Genomic DNA, 12884 nt, shown 5'->3' on the forward strand with positions numbered 1-12884 from the left:
TTCTTCGGTTGTTGTTCTTTTAACTGAGCGGCTGATAAATAGCCGGGGTTGAATAAAGCGATATTTAACGCCGGCGCGCTCGCATCAGTGCAATGTTCTATTTTCCTCCCGAGTAAATGCAGTGTGAATGGGCTTTTATTATTGTAATACCATTATCTGGCTATGAGATTCCATCCGCCTTAATCTTCACAACAGGCTACTTCTGGGCTCCGAGCCAGAGAAGCCTCTCCAGTATTTGCTGCAGTACAGAAATGTGCCAGTGCATGTATCTCTATGGGATGTGTGTTGAGCTGCAATAAAAGCCATGCTTTGACTTTTATTGCCACCCCCTGGTAAACCTTTAACATGAAAAATATTCAGTAATACTTCCAAGCTCAGCAAAAAATAAAGCAACCTCACCAGGGTAGGATGTCGGTCGTTTTATTGCAGATCAGCAGTAATAATACAAAAAAAAACAAAAAAACAATACAGTTAGCTTCCAAGACAGAGACTGAGTGGAAAATTGCACTTAAGAAACAAAGAATTAGTTTTTTTTTTAATACAAATTATACAACACTGAGACAAAATGAACACATTGCTACTTACTAGTACATCAACAAAGTGACACTTAAATTCTATATAATTAATTCTTTAGAAATGCTGAGACAATCTGGAGGTATTATACAAGATTAACATTGGAAAACAATTGACTCAACTACAAATGTCTACCCGTTACTGCTGTTAAGTTATAAAAGAGATTCGCTAGAAGTATTCTCAAAGCTCTCCACAACAATCAAGGGATATATTTCCAGCCCCTCATTTATTCATAAAGCAGCTGTGCATTTTTCCGGCATTAGATCACCTGCTCCTCGCAGAGGCCACGTTCCCTGCGAGCTTGTGTTACATCTACCTCCACCAGAGCTGCGCAGTTAATCGTCCAAAATAACGCCCGGGCTCCTCGCCTTCAGAAAACCTGCCAGCAGTGCTGACGTGCGTTTCTCCAGCGTTGCTTAATTTGCCAGAAAAGATGGGCGAGATGTTGACGGAGGACGCGGGAGAGCAATATAATTATTGTAATAATCGCACCGCCTGAGGTGGAACCGCGTCGTCGTGGCCGGTGAAAACTGACGCTCTGAGGTTGTTGTTTTTTTTGTTTTGTTTTCCACAGTGTGTACAGGACAAGCTCAAAGTGACTGATGCGCCGCTAAAACACACCAGGCACGAGGAACATTTGACACACTAATATCGAGCAGCGTCCCTTTTGTGCAATCCATTCTCCCTTTCAAGGCTTAAAATAAATCCTCCTGTAATCCACCTGCCCCTGATTCTACCCCCCCCCCCTTCTAAATTAAACAGAATGTAGACGGTAAGATTAAAAATATGGTGACATTAGCCTCCACCACACTGCTTCATCCAGGCAGGCAATTTCACAGAAAGTAGTTGGATCTAATGTTTTGTACACCAAGTGTAATTATGAAGACCATTCTTCAACACAATATCAGTAAGTGGCTCAAATATTTAGTGGTTGGCAGCATTGGATATGTTCAAAACACACTCACAAGGGCATTCATTATTTCAGCCACTCAAAAGACTCAGTCATTCAATTATGTTCGCTGCATTTACTGGCTGCAGAGTTAAATTATGTCCAAAAAAAAAATAAAAATAAATCAAGGTCACTCCATTATTAAGACCTGTGGGGCATTGGAAGAGTCACATCAGTGCTTGCAATGCCCCTAAAATCCCGTCGCTTTAAATTCAGCTGCAGTGGTCATAAAGTCGTCACAGTAAGTAGAATAAGTCAATAGTTTCCAAAAGAAATGACTTGTCCACAGTTAACCGATGGATCAATTCCAATTTGAGTGCTTTTTGCGAAAGGCTGGTTTTTTTTCTTCTTCTCTCTCCTTCAGCCCGTGTTCCAGTCGCAGAGCGGAGAAATAAGCCTTTCCATTTTAGTGGGATTAATGACGGCGGAGGCACGCGCCAGAAAACAGCTTTCCGTCCACTTCACGCGAAAGTTAAAGATACGACAAATAACCAACATGGATCATTACGAGACTCATAACGTCATAAGATGCGTCGAGTGAAATCTGGGCTCTCGTGAGAACTTTTTTTTTTTTTTTTAAGACCATAACCCAAACATGACATTTTATAAAATGCACTTGTACGCTGGTTTGAGTTATGCCATACGATTTAGTAGGCGAAATGTGAAGCTGGAAATGGTTAGTTTTGCATAGCATGAGAAAAAAAACATTGAGCCTGGTTGGAGTGCAAAAGTGAAAAATTAAGTGTAATCGCCTGTATTTTTATGGGGCTTTTTCTCACGGCTGTAGCGTCTAATACTCATACCAGTGAGTCACTGCTTTCAATATTAGATTCTCCATTGCTTGTCTGAATCTTTCGCCTGAAGAATAAACGTGTTTAATAATGAGCTTCAGATGTGCTCGCTGAAAAGACGCGGCGACGCCGATTCTGATCTGACCGGAGTTTTGGCTCCACGTTTAAAACGATAACCATAAAAAAAATGGGAGTTTACAACATTTTGAGGTTCATCCTCTCTCTGAAGGACTTCCTGAGTTTGGTCCGCGGTGCCGGGACCGGAGCGGGACCACCGCCGGCTCTGACAAAGGCCTGATCCGCCGTGGCCCCGGGGGCCTGGCAGTCCGGCTTCTGAAGGGGGGGCTGCGGCTGGATGTCCAGGACGCCCAGCGGAGCGTTTCTGCGGCTGGGGGCCGCGGCTCCTCCGGCGCTATTCCGCTGGAGCTGCTGGATGATGGCGGAGAACTTGGCATCCAGAGACGGTCGGCCTGTTTTTGACCTGGTGGCGGGGCGCGACGAGTCGGAGTTCTCCTTGCCCTGGTTCACCTGAAGGGGGTGAGGATGATGAGGAGGAGGCGGAGGAGGCCTGGCTGGACGGGGAGGGGCAGCATGAGGCTCTCGGTCAGCCGGCGGCGGCGGAGCTCGCCGCTTCTTGCTGCTGACGGGCGTGCAGCTGCTGCTGCCGCAGGGATTGGGGCTGGAACAAGGGGTGGAGGTCTTGCTGTGGGACAGAACGCCTTTCTGCACCACGATCGACTGAGAACCGTCAAACAGAGTCGACCAATTGGGAGCCTCCGTTTCCTCGTCGTGGCCGATGAGGAAACGGCCGTCCGTCGCCTCGATCTTACTGTGGATGATGTCTGTGATGCTCTCAAACTTTCTGGGAGAATTTATACCTGCGAGTCAATCGACATTGACAGTTAAACACTGAAAACCAATCAAATTAATAAAAGACATTGGAGCCGAGGTCTTTCAAGCGCTACAAAGCTGAATTAGCTTCAAAATACAATCTTGTACATATAAATACAGCAAAAGATGGGAAAACTATGTGCAGACACGGAGTTTATTGATTTAGATCAGCGCGGGAGCAAAAGTAAACAGCAGGAGACACGTTGTATTTCCGCGTCTCATTTCTTGTGAGCACCGAATCACATTTTCAAATCAACACGTGCAATATAAATCCCGTAAAACCTTCAAACAAACTCATTCTCAGCCACTCGTCCCAATTACTCTACTCACTGAGGTCGTTGTAAACAGAGTCCGCCTGCTTGGCGAGGAAGAGTGATGGTTTCCGTGGTGACGCGACCTCGATCTTCATTAGCTGGTGGCAGCAGTGAAGCCACTGGCCTGGTTGTAAACAAGGACGGGCAGGGGAGAGGCAGATAAAGGTTAGGACTGTCAGTCCTCGCTGAGGATGTTTGGCTAAACATCTGTGCAGCGCCGACGTACACGGCGCTTTGTCGAAATAACCTCGAGGCCCTTTTGTTGTTTTGTTTTTTACAGCAACTTTCATGTGACCAATAGTTTTTTATATGTGCACTCAGAGAGACACTGACTCTGATCGTGGAGGTGCTGGTAGAGAGCGTCCAGCCACTCGTCCAGCTGCTCCCCGCTGTCGGCGGTGAAGACGACGGCCTGCGACCCCTCGGGCGAGGGGTTGACGATGGACAGGCTCCTGGATCTCCGGCCCACCGGCGACTCCTTCTCCATCGCGCTGATCCGAGTGTCCTGCAAAGAAGTCGGCGACGACAAGTTCGTCACGAGCCCGAAGATGAGTCTCGACCGTTTACCAAAATCGCGGCACTCTGCGAGACGTTGCGCTTGCTGAGAGCGCGGGGTGAAATTAATTCGGCAGCAAAATGCCAGAGATGCGGGCAGGATCTCTGGTGAGTAATGTGGCATTTTATATTTTGGGCTCTCTGAAAATGTTAGGTAAAAATGCTGAATCAAAGGATGAAACTGATGATAATGGATCTGGTATTTGACTCACTTGTACTTAAAAACTAAACTGGCAGTGCACTTAAAACAGACAAGTCGACATCACAGACACCCACAATAATCTTTCCATTTCCCCACATTTTTTAGCATCTAATACTTAAGTTCTTCTTACTTTATTGATGGGTATTTTGATAGTGGGCTGTACTTTGGCATCGATCTCTTCTGGGGTGAAGTAACCGGACAAGAAGCCGGCGCTGAGCACGCAGTAAAGACTGCAGCAGCGGTTCAATCCCTCCACATTTTGCTAAAAAGAAAAGAAAAAACGAGGATGACGGGAGAGTTAAAACCATAAATCAGGAAGGAACCTCCTTCTCATGACATTAAAACAGGCGGGAACACACCTTCTGGCTCAGGTAGCCGCTCATCATGTCCTGTGTCATGCAGGCCGGCTGGGCCACCAACCGGCAGCACAGGTTGCCGTAGAGAGGAAGCCAAGACGACGCCTCGGCTGTCGGGATGGAAGAGCAGCAGAGACGATAAGAAGTTCAAATATCACAGAGGGTCTGCACAGATCAATCATTCATTTAGAACCTCAACGCGACCTTGCAGATACTTTATTATACTGTGGTTTAATATCGCATAGCCGCTCCTGTAATATAGCCTGTCATTTAAAAAGTCATAATATGCTTTGTGAGCCTGAACACTGACGTGTTGTGGTGCCAACTGCTCCCAGAAGTCTGCGCCTTACATTGGCGGTTAGATAACAAAGACCTGTCTGTGCACCGCCTTTCTTATCCACCTAATCACCAACGGGAAAATAAAAATAAAAGTAATCTGGGCTAAACTTTAATTACAGGCTACTTTCTTTTAATTTCAGGTTTCATTTTAATGGTGTAAAGATATTGTGTCATTATCATAACACTGAATTAAATCAGAAGCTAAAAAAGCATAATCCCTTTTTATCCCCAGATATTACAATTCTTACCGTTCTGGAGGACAATGAGAGAGTGAGACTGAAAACTGCCTTCAGCCTCGGGCAGACACAGTGTCGTGTAGGCCAGCAGGTTGTATTTCGCTCCGCTGTTCACAGGGAGACACACAGATATATAATTAATCATTCTTCGGGCGAGATGCATTAATTAATTTGTCTAATCTTAACTGTAACAATAAAAAGTTAAATAACGAACCACTGTAGAAAGACTCCGAACCCTCACACACTGAATGTGCACATATTCTATTTTGTATTTTCTAATTATTTCCTCTTGTAAAAAGCGCAACGAGCTCGGTCCCCCTCCTACTGCCGAACAGGTGGTGCGTATCACTTACAGATGTTCAGCTTAGAGACCGACTCGATGCTCCCAAAGCTTTAAAGTGAGCTTCTCCTGCTTGTCGCAAACACATTACAGATGGGTATATTAAAAACATTCACTGTTCTCTCATAAAAGATGTTTATTTATTGGCACCAGGAAATCTATGAATGTCTGAAGGCGAAACGTATCAGTATTCACAGCCACAAATATTGGTTTAACCCTGGTTTTAATACGCACTCGGTGTTATTTGCTGACAAAAGCCTCACGGAGCCTGCGGATACTCCCATTGTTCTTGTAATAAGTCATAGCAGAGTTAGTTCCCAGTCAGGGGGGAAAAAAAAAAAAGAGAGAGAGAGAAATCTTAAACAGTGAGCCAAGAGCCTATAAAAGCTTTTATGGGATAACATAACACATACGATGGGATTGGGTTGTGCTGCAGGAAGGTGTCAGGCTCTGGAGTGTCCAGCAGGGAGCAGAGCTTCTTTCCACTCGTCTTTCCAAGAGAGCTGCGGAGCTTCTTGGCCAGTTTCTTTGGCGTGTTTACCAACGTGAGCTCTTCCTCCAGGGCACAGCTCCACAGCTCCACCTTCAGCTCGAACTCAGGGACTGCTTCTTTACTGTGAGGAGGAGGGCAGCAAAAAAAATTTAAACAAAATAAAAGCTGGAGCATCAAGGTAAGGCAAGTGTGTTGTTATTCAAAGGGAGAATTAAAACTTACAAGAGTGTGACTCCCTCAAAGCAGACGTCTGTGACCGAGCGGTCCACCACCGTCATCTCCGTGTCAAACACCTGCGATCCCGCCTGCATCACGCAGAACAAGGCCACCTGGCGAGAGCCTGGCAACAAAAAAAATACAAGGATGACTCAAAATGCCCAACAAAAGAAACCCTGCGGGTAAGAAGGCATTAGGATTCATTAAAACATACTCCCTCTGTTGTTGAAGTGGTCCGAGTCCCTCCACATCAGAGGAATACGCAGCCCTGCATCAGCGGAGAGTGTATTATGTTCAAGAACGCAGCAAACTTTTGACTTTGTTTTTTTTTTTTTTTTTTTAGAAAAGGGATGTTAAAATGTACACAGTCGAAAGTGGAGCAAACTCACCAGACAGTGCTATTGTGCCGAGACAGGGAGAACGGTCTTCTGAGACTGGATCCGGAAATCTGTAGTGGAATTAAGTAAGAATCCAAATAAAGCAAAAACATCAATTCAGAAAAAAGTTAATCACTAAGTACAGGGAGGACGACGGGCTGCGACAAGGGTGTAAAAATAAATTATTTATTTATATTATTTACTATTTTTCTTGTTAATATACATTTTTTTTTCTTTTTTTCTGTAAATATTACCACTGAGAAATAAGATGATTAATTGTCGCGGTGGAGAAGGTCCTACTCCTTTCCGGATGTGCTTGGGCACTATTTATTTAATCATGTCCTTGTTTTATGGCTTTGCTCCGTCTTGTCATGTTTTATTCGTCTTGTGTGCATCTATTTCATTTTGTTGTTACTGTTTTTTGAATAATGTCATTTTTTGTGCCCCTTCCTTCCACGCGCTCGGATCACCAGCTCTGCTTCTGAGGTCAACGTTTCTTATTCACCTCAAGGAAGTTCAGCTCTGGGAAGAAAAAAAACCAAAACCTATATCTCCTCACCCAGCAGCTCCCGCCATGTCCTGCTCCCAGTGCGTCTTCTGCAGCTGTGCCAGATAAGCCTTGATCCTGGCGTTGCAGGTCAGCAGGTTCTTGGAGGCGTTCAGAATCTGCCGTCTCTTACTGCAGGCCAGCAGCAGCTTGTAGGCCCCCTCTCGCATGCGGATCTCAAAGTCCAGCTTCTCCTGGAGGTTGGTGTTCTTCACAGACAGAAGACGTGACGGGAATGAGACGTCTCGAAAACGACGAAGCGGCGGAAACGAACGTGCTAGTTTGTTGGCGGAGACAGTTGAATGTGACAAGCGGTGTTAAAGTGAAGCTGCCATTAGTTTGTTTTTAACAATGACAAATCTACATTAAAAATCAATGGCGTTATACAAGTATATGATCATGCAAGGTTTTGATGGCAGAAAGATGGAGAATGGTGATGATAAAAGCACAAGCACAATTGTTAAAGGCGATTTCTGCACAACGATTCATTGCCTTAGTGTGGAGTGTGATGATGTCTGTTATATCAAGTCTTCATGAGGCAATAATTATCGGCGTGTATCAGTATAGGACAGGGGTGTCAAACATGCGGCCCCGGGGGCCAGAACCGGCCCGCCAGAGGATCTAGTGCGGCCCGCCATGTGACTTTTTTTTAAAATAAAGTATAAATATGAAAACTGACAGAGGCTGATCTAAAAACACAAGATTGGCAAAAATGGCAAAAATTTATCAAATTATAATTTTTAAGGTTTTGACAAAAAAGACTTATTTTGAAAATGTTGGGGGGCCAACTGAGCTGTAGTGTAGCTGGTGGCATATGCGCCACCATCAAACCCCAACACAAACCATAATTTTTCTGGTTTCCAGAGATAAGGAGGGGCTTACAGAATAGACTGGCAAATTCTTGCAGTTACAAAAGGATCAAAAGAAGGAAAGACTTTGTCCACATCTGCAGTTTAATATGTTCTGTTTGACTTGTTGGGCCCTCCAGAGGTCAGGCTAGGTTGGATGTGGCCCCTCAACTGAAATTAGTTTCACACCCCTGGTATAGGACAATATGAGCTCGAAGATGAGATGTCACTTAATGATCAAACAGAAGATGACAAGCGGATTAAAAAAATTGGATTTAATTATGACTAATAACTTGATGCATAGTGGAATGAAGCATCAAAACTGGCCTTCAGACTGGAAAGTGCTGTGAATAATATCTACACCTGTCAGGGAATCAATATAAAAGGCTTTTTTTTTTTTTTTATTAAATAAAATTAACTAAATTATTTTTTCTCGAAAATGGAGTATTAGTATATATATACTATAATACTTTGTAGCCATTTCAATAAACAGGCATCCTTGTGCAAGGTGATCAAGCACAACAGGCTAAATTGTTGAATTGATTTGGTTTTGAGATTATTTGGAGGTCATTTTAATACTTTTGATCAAAATCATTAATAAACATAACCAATGCAAAATAGTCGTTGCAATTTAATTCGACTTTGTCACCTGTGACCCTTGTAAAGACTTAAGATATTATATATATATATAAATATCAGACGGATATCGAGATAAACAAACATCATCACATCCACAAACTACAAACTAACTGAATGCACCTGTAGCTTCTTAGAAATCTGTCGTATGTACAACAAATTCATATCCTCTACTATCTGCTGAGCGTCATTCGGGAAACTGGTGCATCTTTTCATGTTCTTGGCCTGGAAGGACATCGGTTTTGAGCAGCGTTAGAGCAAAGACAGACAAGTCACCAGCAGTGTTCAACAATGCAGTCAAGTTGCACAGGAGGAGAGACATGTTGGACGCTAGGGGTGCGGTCGCACAGCAGAGACATGCTGGAGAGCAGAGACATTTTGGATAGTAGAGACATGGTGCAACACCAGACAGGTTTGGCTCGCGGAGACATGTGATGCAGAGTGGAAACAAGATGGACAGTAGACAGAGGATGCAGATCAGAGACACTATGCACAGCAGAAACAATGCACACACCAGAGACATGTTGGATAGTAGAAACATGTTGGATAGTAGAGACATGTTGGATAGTAGAGACACGTTGGATCCAACGTGTTTCTATTGTGCATCATATCTCATACATGCTGCACAATAGAAACACGATGCACATCAGAGTCAGGGTGCAGAGGAGAGGCACTGCTCTGGTTTCAGACAGAAGAATGGAGTTAGAAGGGGCGAGTCCTGTATTAGATTACGCGCCGAGTCGCGGCTTTTGTTCTAAGAAAACGTTAAAAATACAGCTTATCTTTGAGTGTTTGACATCTTTTGATAAATAAATTTAAAAAAAATTCTAATTACAGTCGAAATAACACAATCGAGCCACAAACAATAGAATTCTCGCCCGTGTCCGTTGGAAATGCTGCACTTTGTCCCCTGCAGCTTCATTTTGAACTGTCAGAAGCGGACGGCGACATAAACCACCGCCTCGTACCTCGGTTTGCAGGAATAAAACGCTCTGTCGTATTTTCTTCCGCTTGATCTCCATCGCCACCGCGGATCCGGCTGATAGCAGCGACCTGCCGCTGCTCCCGGGCCGCTTGGAGGTTTGAACGTCCCGCTGCTCGTCCATCGCGTCCCCGTCCATTCGCTAACAGCCACACATTCCTGATCCAACACCCAACACCACCTCCAACGGACATGGTTGGTTCGTTTGGTCACGCGGGATCTACCGGAGGATACTATTATCCAGCAAATATTACGTATTTCCATTCAAAACGTTTGAAATAGTGATGTATATTTTTAAAGAGATTACATTTTTTCAATCGCACTAAATGCCCACGATATTATTTCAACCGTCTTTGTAAAGCCGAAACTTAAATGATCGCTTACAAGTATGCAATACGAAGCTGTATGATTTAAACAAGCCAGCGTTTATATATATAAAAAAACATTGAGGATTAAATCAAATGAACATATTTCAATCTTACAAGAGATAAAAGGTTCGTTTTTGCCGATAAACCCGTACGTACGATTCGCTCAAAACAACCCGTCGGCTCACCCCTTACAAAGAAACGAGCGCCTCTACGTACGTGGGGACAAAACGTCATTACGTCACAGGGTCAAACAAAACAAGTGTGGAGCCTTTACGATTTTTAAATTTTTATGATATACGTTTCTGTTTTTGTTTTTGTTTGAATTATTATTGGGTCATAATTATTTTCGGAGAGCTTTCTATACCAACACCAATTTAAATAATTTACCAGTTTTAATAAATCACGTAAGCATAATAGTTTCCCATGAGCTCATCTAATCAAAAGCAAAACAATTATTTTTACTCTTGAGAATAAATGCACATGTATTTCACCGTTTCAGCGGTTAAATTGTTTTCTTTGTCGTTTATATTCTACTGATCTGCAGTCTTTAAGCTGTACGATAGAAATGTAAACTGTGGCGCACGTGCGCAGCGTCCAATCAGTGTTTATGGTTGAGTGACATTAACATTGAGCGTAATAACTGCGCCAGGTCTTCACATCGTGCAGCCAGCAGTCCAGCCCAGGTGGTGATGGTGGTGGTAGGACTTTAACAAAAAGACCCCGGAACGCGATGTGCGAGTCCAGGAAACCCGCCCACCCGGTTCTGGTCGACGTCGCGTCTGGTCGAGTTGGAAGCGTCCACGGTTGGAAGTGTGGACGCAGGCGCTGTTTGATGAGGATGAACTGTGTCAAGTTCAACAGAGGAAACACGTAAAACCAACGGATATGACGAGTCGCATTTCAATAGTAAAAGGCGGGTTTCAAAAAAAAAAAAAGAGAGATTCAATTCATATGCGGGGTAATCCTCTGGATCAGTCTGTCTCATAATGATGTCAGACACCATCTGCTGAGCAATAATCCATTTTCTGCTCATTTGATATCCTCAGTGATATTTTCTATCCACCCGTTACTTGAATGTTTAGTGTTTTTTCGGCATTTGCTGAGTTGTACACAGATGTTTCAGTGCGTGAGTTTATATCCGTAGTAGTACAATCTGCACAGAACTTTTAACAAGCTTTGATGACTATTCAAACAAAATGCCTGCATCATCAACTCATACAAATGACCATTCACAACACTGAAACACTAGACATATATTAATGGCATTAAATTATTGTCTATTTTTAAACATTTCACCTTGAACATCCCCTTTTCTGTCATTCAGAAATTATTGTTGCAACAAATCATATTCATGACCATAATAATTCTAGTTAATCTCTAGAATTATAGCTTAAAAAAATCTTGTATATCCTATATTTTATGTACAACAGCTATCATATGCGATACAAAAAGTCTTACATATATAGAATAAATTCATTCCTCTTAAGAAAACTACTATATTCCAAATAAATCTGGCACTTCTGAGGTTGAGTCTGCTGGAGCAGGGTTAGCCAACATGTCCTATAGAAAACAACAACAACAACAATAACAATAACAACAACAACAATAATAATAATAATAATAATAATAGGTTAATGATGTGACTTGCTTTGGGACCGGTCAAGCAGTTGACAAGTGCTATTTTAACAACCATATAAGCTATGTAAGGAAAAAATGTTGAGGGAGGAGCTGCAAGCACAAGGAGAAATGTGGGAAGCATGCGGGGAAAAGGAGAAATGTGGGAAAATGGCAGAGGCATTGAGGTGATCCCTATGAGGAAAGGGGACAGAGAAAGATGGATGTGCTCTGCTGTGACAACCCTCACATGTGAAAGTGCAAAGCTAGAATAAACAGCAATACGTTAGCACTATATAAGTAACACAGACGTGAATTAGTTGCGCATAGAAGCTTTTAAAGGCTCATAAAAGTTACAAATCACTGCTTCCTGCTGCGGTCCTGATTGGTTTTCTTTTGAAAGATCTCAGCGGAAGTGGTCTCCCTGGCTGTGCGCGTGACGTGCTGCGCTGTGGCAGGATGTCGCTGCGCTCCGCCGTTACTTCGCCGGGAGCAGCTTATTGTTGAGGGACGGTAGGGGGAGCGGAGCGGAGCCACCGCACTCCACTGCAGCAGCGGCAGGCAGGCAGGCAGGGCTGGGCTCCACACACACACACACAGAGGCAGACACACACCTTCGGCAGCCGGGGCAGGGCAGGTAAGCGGCGCCTCTTTCCTCTCATGACATTATTTATCTCAGTTTCTTGTCCCCTTGCTGGGAGGTTGTTTTTTGTTTTTTTTAGCTTTGTCCGGCCACGCTCCTCAAGTTCTGCGCGAGACTGGAAGAAAAAAAAAATCAGTCTTTTCCGAGGCTCATCTAATGATGCCACTGTTGGCTTTTCAGTATTTATACGTTATTTTGCTACCTCAAAAAAACAAAAAAAACACAAACTAACAAAATGTATATTAAAACACGGATTCATGAGACCCGCTGTGGGCTAGCAAGGATGGCTACTATTGTGAGCAGCATGACAAACCTCCACCTTTTTATTACCGTCCGGTTATAAAAGGAAAAAAAAAACATACACACACACACACACAAACCACACATCTGTTTACGTTCATCCTCAATCCAGGTGATCAGAACCCATCGAGCCATTGGTTTGTTTTGTTTCTCCCCGAGTTGCATCCCTCTGAGATGCACATCAATGACGGCCGGTCACATTGGGCTGCGCTTTTGTTTATCCCGCCGGAGACACGCTTCGCTCCGGACTCATCCTTTTCCCCCTCACTGTCGGTGTCTTTATGACCTGATTGATTCGTTTGCGTTACGTTTCT

General features: G+C 43.7%; 2 protein-coding genes across 11 annotated transcripts in view; one reads left to right on the plus strand and one right to left on the minus strand.

Moving 5' to 3' along the window:
* Positions 1 to 2508: 2508 nt before the first annotated feature.
* Positions 2509 to 9769, minus strand: rtkn2 (rhotekin 2; the record flags this gene model as incomplete). Its single annotated transcript, XM_080508129.1, has 13 exons — positions 2509 to 3191; positions 3535 to 3642; positions 3852 to 4023; positions 4406 to 4537; positions 4635 to 4741; positions 5219 to 5313; positions 5960 to 6160; positions 6262 to 6379; positions 6470 to 6523; positions 6645 to 6703; positions 7192 to 7388; positions 8787 to 8888; positions 9632 to 9769. 13 exons carry the CDS (start codon positions 9767 to 9769, stop codon positions 2509 to 2511), a joined length of 2166 nt encoding a protein of 721 aa, XP_080364255.1.
* Positions 9770 to 12122: 2353 nt separating this feature from the next.
* cep170aa (centrosomal protein 170Aa) overlaps positions 12123 to 12884 on the plus strand; it is a 41473-nt gene continuing 40711 nt past the window's right edge. For all 10 annotated transcript variants that reach the window (XM_080507319.1, XM_080507324.1, XM_080507322.1 and 7 more), the window contains exon 1: positions 12123 to 12264. The gene's annotated coding sequence lies outside the window, so the exon portion shown is untranslated. The remainder of the gene's footprint in view (positions 12265 to 12884) is intronic.

Source organism: Blennius ocellaris, assembly GCF_963422515.1.
Source record: "Blennius ocellaris genome assembly, chromosome: 13".
Classification (NCBI taxonomy): domain Eukaryota; kingdom Metazoa; phylum Chordata; class Actinopteri; order Blenniiformes; family Blenniidae; genus Blennius; species Blennius ocellaris.